General features: G+C 50.0%; 1 protein-coding gene across 1 annotated transcript; it reads left to right on the top strand.

Annotated features, from left to right (window-relative positions):
- Positions 1 to 418: 418 nt before the first annotated feature.
- LOC106819041 (MAP kinase-activating death domain protein-like) lies at positions 419 to 8494 on the top strand. The gene is made up of 10 exons (XM_014823701.1): positions 419 to 465; positions 2190 to 2270; positions 2875 to 3056; positions 3394 to 3541; positions 4686 to 4739; positions 5177 to 5393; positions 6009 to 6116; positions 7322 to 7486; positions 8134 to 8189; positions 8428 to 8494. Exons 1-10 carry the CDS (start codon positions 419 to 421, stop codon positions 8492 to 8494), a joined length of 1125 nt encoding a protein of 374 aa, XP_014679187.1.
- The last annotated feature ends 1060 nt before the right edge of the window (positions 8495 to 9554 follow it).

Genomic DNA, 9554 nt, shown 5'->3' with positions numbered 1-9554 from the left:
TGATAAACGATGATGGTGATAACGATGACTGGGGATCAGGATGATGAATGATAGAACGATGGTAATGGGGATCAACGATGATAGCTAATGCTAGATCGGTGTTGATGGCTGATAACGAATGACTCTGGGTTATGGAGAACAGGGAAAAATACATAAAAACAAACCACGACAGATCAGACCTAGTGAACAGAAGTGGACCGGCTGAACAAGCGCCAATGACAACATAGAATGAAACAAACTAGCATAGAACAGGTAGGGCACAAATGCACCCGTTTAATGTAATCATGTACGAGAAACGACTGAAAGCTTGATCGAAGGGTGACAGCATAGGACGAATGAGTAGGTGGACTAGACGATCCGTCAGCACGATCAGCCGGCCAGAATCCATGGCAGTGGCGAGCCCTCTGTTGCAGGATATATGCCCGCGACGCGGCTCGAGGTCTCGGGGCAGGTCGATCCGGCGAGGTGAGAGGCGTGCAGACAGTAAAACGTGCTGCTTGAGGGTCCGCGTGCCGGCGCCGCGCCTGCCGCCGCGAGCGCCGACCGCTCCGCACGGCAGCCCCTCGGCGTACGCGAAAACAACCGAGCCACCGACACAGGTTAGTGAGGCACCGGCGGTCGTCCTCTCTCACCGGCGATCATGTAACCAGCGCTGAATTCATGTCACGGCGTGAACTGTTCATGTACGACGTGAATGTCATGTACGGCGGCGTGAATGTCATCGTACCGGATGCGTAGAATGTCATCGTAATCGAAACGTGAAATGTCATGTACGAAGCGTCCGGAATGTCATGTACGGGCGTGAATCGTCATGTACGGGCGGAATGGTCATGTACGAGCGTCGAAATGTCTATGTACGAGCGTGGAATTTTCACGTACGAGCGTGAATTGTCACGTAGCGAGGCGTGAATGTCCACGTACGAGGCGTGGAATGTCATGGTACGGAGCGTGAATGTCATGTCGGGCGTGAAATGTCATGTACGGGGCGTGAAAGTGTCATATGTACGGGCGTGAATTGTCATGTACCGAGCGTGAATGTATGTACGGGCGTGAATGCTCATGTACGAGCGTGAATGTCCATGTAACGGGCGTGAATGTCATGTACGGGCCTGACTATGTCCTGTACCGGGCGTGAATGGTCATGTACAGAACGTGCAAGTCTGCTTGTGTACGGTGGACCCCGGTTACAGTGACAGTGCACCCTTACTGTGACGGCTTATCGACAGTCATGCCAGGGACCCTTTATCAACAGCGCTTTATAACAGTCCACAGTGGAAACTTATCACACGCAGGCTATCACAGTCAACAGTGCAGCCTTATCACAGCGGCTTTATCACAGTCAACCAGTGCACCCTTATCAGCAGCGCTTTTATCACAGTCACAGTGTACCTTATCAACAGGGCCTTTATCAGCAAGTCACAGTGTACCTTATCACAGCGGCTTTATCACAGTCACCAGATGGCACCTTATCACAGCAAGCTTTATCAGCAGTCACAGTGGCACCTGCACCTTATCAACAGGCGTGCTTATCACAGTCAGGCAGTGGAAACCGCTTATCAAACAGCGGCTTTAGCAATCAGTCACAGTGCACCTTAGCACAGCAGCGTTTATCACAGCAACAGTGGGACGCTTATCACAGCGGCTTTATTCACAGTCACGCGCGGGACCTTATCACAGTACTAGTGCTTTATGCACAGTCACCATGAAACGCTTATCAAGCAGTACTAGTGGCTTGTATCACAGTCACAGTTGACCTTTATCACAGTACTAGTGGCTTTCCTCACAGTCACCATGGACCTAGCCAGCAGTAGCTAGTGGCTTGATCACAGTCTATCCGATGTGACCATATTCACAGTACTAGTGGCTTACAAAACAGTCTACCATGGACCGTTATTCAGCAGGTAAACTAGTGGCTATCAACCAGTCTACAGAGGGACCGTTCTCACAGTACTAGTGGCTTTTATCACATGTCCAGCACGGGGACCTTATCAACAGTAACTCAGTGGTGCTTTGATCACAGTCACATGGACGCTTCATCGACAGGTACTGAGTGGCCTTTCCATCATCACGTTCACAGCGGGACGCTTACTCATCAGTACTAAGGGCTTTATCTAGCGAAGTCACAGGGGACCTTATACGACAAGGTACTTCAGTGGCTTTATCACAAGATCCACTATCCGGACTCACAGACAGGGCTTTACCAGTCACCATGGACCCTATCACAGTACTAGTGGCTTTAATCAGCAGGCCACAGGGGACCTTGTCAGACGGTAAGGCTTTGTCATCAGTACTTTGTTTAGCCGCATAACCGATGCACAGTCTTCACGACAACTACAAGGGCTCTAGATAGCGCCTCGCATCCCCTGCTGGCTGTGCTGTGCACTGGTAGTTTCAGGAACCGGTATAGCTGCAGCCTGCAGCAACACGACGCCCGTGGAAGGCGTTACGAGGCGACCGGCTGATGAGAAGTAATGGCCGGCCGCTCTTGGAGCTGATCGCCGCACGCCAGCGCCGGACCCTGCATAAGTCGGCGTAATCTCAAGGTGCGTCCCTCAACCGCCACCGCCATCGCTGCTCACACGTACCTGTCTGTATTATTATTATTATTATTATATTATAATTTTTATTATTGTTTTATTTTTAAATTTTTTTTCCCACTTTGTCATATCTGCTTTCGCTAAGTGAAATCTAGAAGCGGAGCATGTCTACATGCACTCATACTACGCCACCTCGCGCTTTCCTGTTTCGTTATCTCCGCCCGCCATCGACGGCGGCTCGCGGTATGCATCGGAAGTAATATATTGTATATAGATCTCCAGCCTTCGGCGTGGTGGAATAGTGCAAACGATCGTGTTCCACTGAACAAGGTTTCAGAGGCGAGCGACGGAGTCGTTTGAGTTCACCTGGCTCTGAGAGGGGCGCCAGTCCCTGCGACAGCGAACGTGCCAACGATATCGCTCCCACAGGCATCCGCCAATCGTCGGCACTCTCGGAAGTCCACGACTCGGAGTCGCTCGTTAAGTTTGCACAGGCTAAGACGGTTCTCATCGACCTAAGTTCTTATTCGTTATTTCTTCTTTCTTAAAGAGTTTCCTTCTTCTGTCCACTCCCCATGCTTTAGCTCCTTCTCCTTGATCTCCTTCTAATTCCGTCTTCGTCTGGTCTCATTTGTTTGTTTTGCGTCAGTTCCCATTATGTTTCTTTTTCTGATTCTCTCCAGTGATAGCCCTTATCGGATGTTTTCTCCGCTATCATCCTCCCTTCGTGTCTTCAGATAATATTCACTTTGGCTGGGGGCAATTTGCATTCTCGATCTACGGCCTCTTCTCTCGCTCGCAGCGCTCCGGTGTCCGACGCGGTTGCCGTGGTAAACCGTCGCGCTCGTTGCTGCAGGCTGGAGCGATGCGGAAGCGGTCCGTGCGAGCCGTGTCAGCACGAAGAGCAACCAGACGGCAGTTTCCGCTCTCAACGCTGGCAGCCTCATGGCGACAACGCCGAGTCTGACACGACGTCCACTACATCTTCTGGAAGGCATCATCCGGTAATTGCACGCTGATAGCGCTCGCAGCATCCTCATCCCACGCGCTCGGCAGCATGCCTCATCCACAAAATGCGCGTCGGCAGCGATCGCTCATCCCGCGTGCATGCAGCATCCTCGTCCCGACGCTCGGCAGCATTCCTCGATCCCAACCGCCGTCGCGCACATCCTCATCCCAAACCGCGGCGCGTCGCAGCATCCTCAATCCACGCGCGATCGCAGTCATACCTCAATCCCACGCACGTGCGCAGCAGCCTCATCCGGCACGCGCTCAGCAGCATCCTCATCCCACGCCTCGGCAGCATCCTCATTCCAGACGCGCGGCGTCCGCAGCATCCTCATTCTTCCACCTCCTGCTTCGCAGCATCCTCATCCCACGCGCTCGCAGCATCCTCATCCCACGCGCTCGCAGCATCCTCATCCCCAACGCGCGATCCGGGCAGCATCAAATCATCCCACGCCGCATCAGCAGATCCTCATCCCCACCGCTCGCAGATCATCCATCACCCGCGCTGCTCGCAAGCAATCCTCATCCCACGCGCTCGCAGCATCCTCATCCCACGCACTCGCAGCATCCTCATCCCACGCACTCGCAGCATCCTCATCCCACGCACTCGCAGCATCCTCATCCCACGCACTCGCAGCATCCTCATCCCACGCACTCGCAGCATCCTCATCCTCACGCGCCGTCGCAGCATCCCATCCGCACAGCCGTCGCAGCATCCTCATCCCACGCGCATCGCAGGCAATCCTCATCCCGCCGCATCGCAGCGATCCTCATCCCGCGCTGCAATTCGCAGCATCTCATCCCGCGCGCACTCCAGCGCAGCATCCTCATCCCGCCGCGACGAGTCGCGCGAGCTCCTCCATCCCACGGCACATCAGCGACGCAGTCTTGGAAGAACTCACAAGGAAAGTTTTTGACATGAAAATCTAAATAACGTCTGTACCGCAATAAGCAAATAACATCGACAGAATAAAGCGATGCTGATAAATAACGATAAAAAATAAACGACTTCGTCTGACAATGGCAATCAACGACAAGCGACATTTTCAACATCGCTGCAATACAGACACAGACCGGTCAGCGCGTGGGACCAGATCGCCAGTTTCTGGAGGATTGCGTTCTATTGATGCTGTAGCGCAGGAGCGTGACATCGTCGGCATGGACCAAGGACCCACCACGAGAATGGATGGACAGGTAAGTCATAATCATACTGCCCTTACCTACTTTCAGGTAGGCACAAGGTAGACTGGTCGCAATACTGTACATTGCCGTTGACCCTACCCTCACAGCAGCCATGCTCCATATCTTTCTCTCTATCCTCCCAAATCTATGTGACGCATTGCTCTAAAACACCTTCCCTCTAGCCTTCTCTCCCTATCTCTCTCTCTCTCTCTTTACTCTTCCTATGGCTCCACTCTAAACCGCATTCCCCCTTTCCCCTCTCCCCTCTCCCTCTCCCCCTCTCTCCGTCTCTCTCTCCCTTTCCCTCTCTCTCTCCCCTCCTCTCTCTTTCTCCCTCTTCCCCTCCCCTCCCCCTCCTCCTCTCCCTCCCCTCTCCCTCCCCCCTCTCCCCCTCTCTGTGCTATACTTTCACTCTAACCCCGCTCCCCTGCGTCTACTCCTCCGTGTAGGTACACGTCGCTCAGCAGCATGGATCAGAAGCGCTTGGAGATGGATGAGGACAAGCTGCTTGCTCGCATGCTCTACAACATGGTCGCCTTCATGGTCATGGTGAACTGTCGCAACGCAGAGCTGAAGAAGAAGGTGCGGCGGCTGCTCGGACGCTCGCATATCAGTCTCAGTCTTAGCCAGGAGGTCAACGACCTGCTGGACAACATCACCAACCTGGTACGTCGCCGCCCCCGCTGCCGTGGGATGCTCTGTTGTTCTCTCGTGATGTTTTTTTGCTGACATTTTGAAATTTGGATTTTGAAGATTTCGATTGAATTGAGGGCAAATCGTTTCTGTACCTCTTTGGTTTTTTGTAGAAGAAGCTTTAATTTGATTTACATTAATGATGTCTGTGCCTGCATGGCTTGTTGTCTTTGAGACACATGATGACGATGATGATAATGACGATGTTGGTGATGATGATGACGGTGACGATGACGATGTCGGTGACGATGATGACGATGTCGGTGACGATGATGATGATGACGATGTTGGTGATGATGATGACGGTGATGATGATGACGGTGACAATGATGATGATGACGATGTTGATGATGATGATGATGACGATGATGGTGACGATGATGATGATGACGATGTCAGTGACGATGATGATGATGATGACGATGTCGGTGACAATGATGATGATGACGATGTCGGTGACGACGACGATGATGGTAATGGTGACGGTGGGGATGTGATGATGCGAGTCATTGCCATGAAGACACGTAGTGTTGTGATGGCGCTGCCGTGCTGTCACCGGCCCAATGACACGTGACGTCGTTGTTTCAGTATGGCAACGACATTGACCTCAAGCCGATGGGCAGCCGCCAGATGCACAAGCAGTCGTTCACCGTTCACAAGGGCACCGAGGCGACGGGAGAGATCCTCTTCATGGAGGTTCGCAATCGCCCACATCCTCCTCCCTTAACATCCTCCTCCCTTACCATCCTCCTCCTTTAACATCCTCCTTTCTTAACATTCTCCTCCCTTAACGAGGATCATCCTCCTTCCTTAACATCCTCCTCCCTTAACATCTTCTTCCCTTAACATCCTCCTTTCTTAACATCCTCCTCCCTTAACATCCTCCTCCCTTAACATCCTCCTCCCTTAACATCCTCCTCCCTTAACATCCTCCTCCCTTAACATCCTCCTTTCTTAACATCCTCCTCCCTTAACATCCTCCTCCCTTAACATCCTCCTCCCTTAACATCTTCCTCCCTTAACATTCTCCTCCCTTAACATCCTCCTCCCTTAACATCATCCTCCCTTAACATCCTCCTCCCTTAACATCTTCTTCCCTTAACATCTTCTTCCCTTAACATTCTCCTCCCTTAACATCCTCCTTTCTTAACATCCTCCCTTAACATCCTCTTTTCTTAACATCCTCCTTCCTTAACATTCTCCTCCCTTAACATCCTCCTCCCTTAACCATCCTCCTTTCTTAACATTCTCCTCCTTTAACATCCTCCTCCCTTAACATTCTCCTCCCTTAACATCCTCCTCCCTTAACATCTTCTTCCCTTAACATCTTCTTCCCTTAACAAGGATCATCCTCCTTTCTTAACAAGGATCATTCTCCTTTCTTAACATCCTTCTCCCTTAATCTCCTTCCTTAATATTCTCTTTATTTAACATCCCCCCTATTTACCATTTACTTATCATTTACCCATACCTTACCATTTACCCATACCTTACCATTTACCCATACCTTACCATTCTTAACATCCTTGCGCGTTAACACATTATTATTACTAATGTAATTAATTGCCGTTTGCCATCACTATACATTAACACATTATTAATAATGTAATTAATTACTGTTCGTTGTTGTCGCGCGTTAACACATTATTAATAATGTAATTAATTGCCGTTCGTTGTTGTCGCGCGTTAACACATTATTAATAATGTAATTAATTACTGTTTGTTGTTGTCGCGCGTTAACACATTATTAATAATGTAATTAATGTTATAATGTTGCCATGACTACCCCGTGGTGACCTGATGACTCTGTATGATGACATCATGCTCACCCCACATGAGCCTGACTGGGTGGTGGCGTTGCCGCGGCGATGGTGTGTATATTACAGGTGTGTATATTACAGGTGTGTGACGATGCAATCATGCTGCGCAGCATCTCTGGACTCATTACCGAGCGATGGTGGTACGAGCGACTCGTTAACATAACCTTCAGTCCTAAGACGCGCGTGCTGTGTCTGTGGAGGCGTAGCGGCGGGGAGACGAAACTAGACAAGTTCTACACGAAGAAGGTGCGTGCGTGCGTGCGTGCGTGCGTGCGTGCGTCTGTGTCTGGGTGTACGTGTGCACACGCGCGCGTGCGAGTGCGAGTGCGTGTGCGTGTGCATGCGTGCGTGTGTGTGTGCGTCTGTGTGTGTGGTTGGTGTGTGTGTGTGTGTGTGTGTCTGTGTGTGTGTGTGTGTGTGTGTTATGTATACGTTCGCCCGTATCGGTTATCGTGTCCTTTTTTAAAAGCTGTTTTTAAATTCTACGATAACGATAATATATATAATGATATACATAGAGTAAGAGAGAGAGCAAGAAGAGGAGAGAGAGAGAGAGAGAGAGGAGAGAGAGAGAGAGGAGGGAGAGAGAGAGAGAGCGAGGGAGAGAGCGAGAGAGAGAGGAGAGCGAGAGAGAGAGAGAGGAGAGGAGATAGGGAGAGAGAGAGAAGAGGGAGAGAGAGAGAGAGAGAGAGAGAGAGAGAGAGAGAGAGAGAGAGAGAGAGAGGAGAGAAAGGAGAAGAGAGGATAGAGAGAGAGAGAGAGAGATGAGGAGAGATGAGAATAGACAGAGTGGGATGATGAGGACGATCGGAGAGAGAGAGAGATGAGAGGAGAGAGGTGTACGACAGACAGCAGACAAGATATATAGATATTAGTATGCTTCTTTGCTGCAGTGTCGAGTACCTATACAATGCAATAAGGGAGCGATGACGAGCGCGGCAGCACGCCTGTAACAATCCCATGCCAGGTTAGCATATACTTCTCTATCGCAGCAGTCACGACACTTCACCTTGTTCACTTGTTTGCAGGGCTGTCGCCAGGGATGGACTAATGCTTGTAATGTAGGAATGAATCGAGAGCTAGTATCTGAGATTTACGGGATCGAATCGAGATGGGTTATGTGTATCGTTACAGGTCTAGTTGTTACTGAACACTGCATTCCACGTATTTTCTTTGTGTGTTTTCAGGGCCGGACTTGGGGAGGTTCCGTGCAGGACGCCTGAACCAGGGCTGAGGGTGGCCTTCTCCAGGTGACCATCAAAGGTGTGGGACTTTCTTTTTGCCGACCAGACAAAAGATAACGTAGCAGACGAGAAGCCCTTCTAGCTTCGCTGACCTTCAGTATCGACAGGTCGTGGCTGCCAACAAGGAAATGCGATAATATTCCGTTAGACTAGCCGATCGACGATATCGACAGTTAGGCCTGGATTGATGTCATATCTGATTAGACTAGTCTGGATCTGTTTAGTTCTGATTAGCGCTTATCTTTGTATTCATCTTACTCTTTTTGATCTCTCTATATCTCAAAATGTGTTTGTCGGCTTAAGATTGTTTCTTTGGGTGCCAAATAAATCATTCAGTATGTGTTGGCCTTATGCTGAATGGCGTGGGGCGCGTTTGTGGTTCTTCTCTTCTCGGTGTGTCCTTTTCTCAAATGCCGATTTTTGTTTTTTTCCTCCGATTTTTTTGCTTGAAGTTTTGTTTTGTTTTTCTTGATTTTCACGAGAGCGCTGCGGCGCTGTGTCCGCCAGTGGCGCTTATTCATAGTCTGTGTTTCACTATGTTCGTGAGCGACTTATGCCCCGGTGGTAAACACAGCACCCGTCGTGGTGGCTATGCTGTTCTGATACAAACTAGGGTGTAGTCCTAGTGTGCAAAATGGAGAATATTTCTTCGTGTAAACATGTCAAATAGGGGGTGCAGCGTTGCTGCTTTCTGCGTAGCTGTTCTGTCGTTATTGGTGTGAAATGTTTATAAACTTGAGAGCCCGGGGTTCCCAGCTACAGTTGGTGCCAAAGGCTCGTTTATATATTTAAACAAAAGTTAATACGTATAACAAATTTGCGAGCATCCAAAATTCCCATTCTATTGCGGCTGCATCGCACGTTTTTTTTCCGCGTTCTCAAGTGCACGTTTATTCGCCGCCCCGCATTATGCGGTTTAATGCTTAATTGCCCCCCAGTCATTTCATTAAGCTACACCCTCACGACCCTGATATCATTTCATATTAAGTTGTAGTTATGGCCGAATACAAACATCTCAACAGATGCAGGTTGCGCGATTAAGGTGCTAAATATGTATATATGCTGCTGCC

This window comes from Priapulus caudatus, unplaced genomic scaffold (genome assembly GCF_000485595.1).
Source record: "Priapulus caudatus unplaced genomic scaffold, Priapulus_caudatus-5.0.1 Scaffold2770, whole genome shotgun sequence".
In the NCBI taxonomy this organism is placed as follows: domain Eukaryota; kingdom Metazoa; phylum Priapulida; class Priapulimorpha; order Priapulimorphida; family Priapulidae; genus Priapulus; species Priapulus caudatus.
The sequence above is the reverse complement of the archived record's forward strand: the minus strand, read 5'-3'. Positions and strand labels throughout refer to the sequence as shown.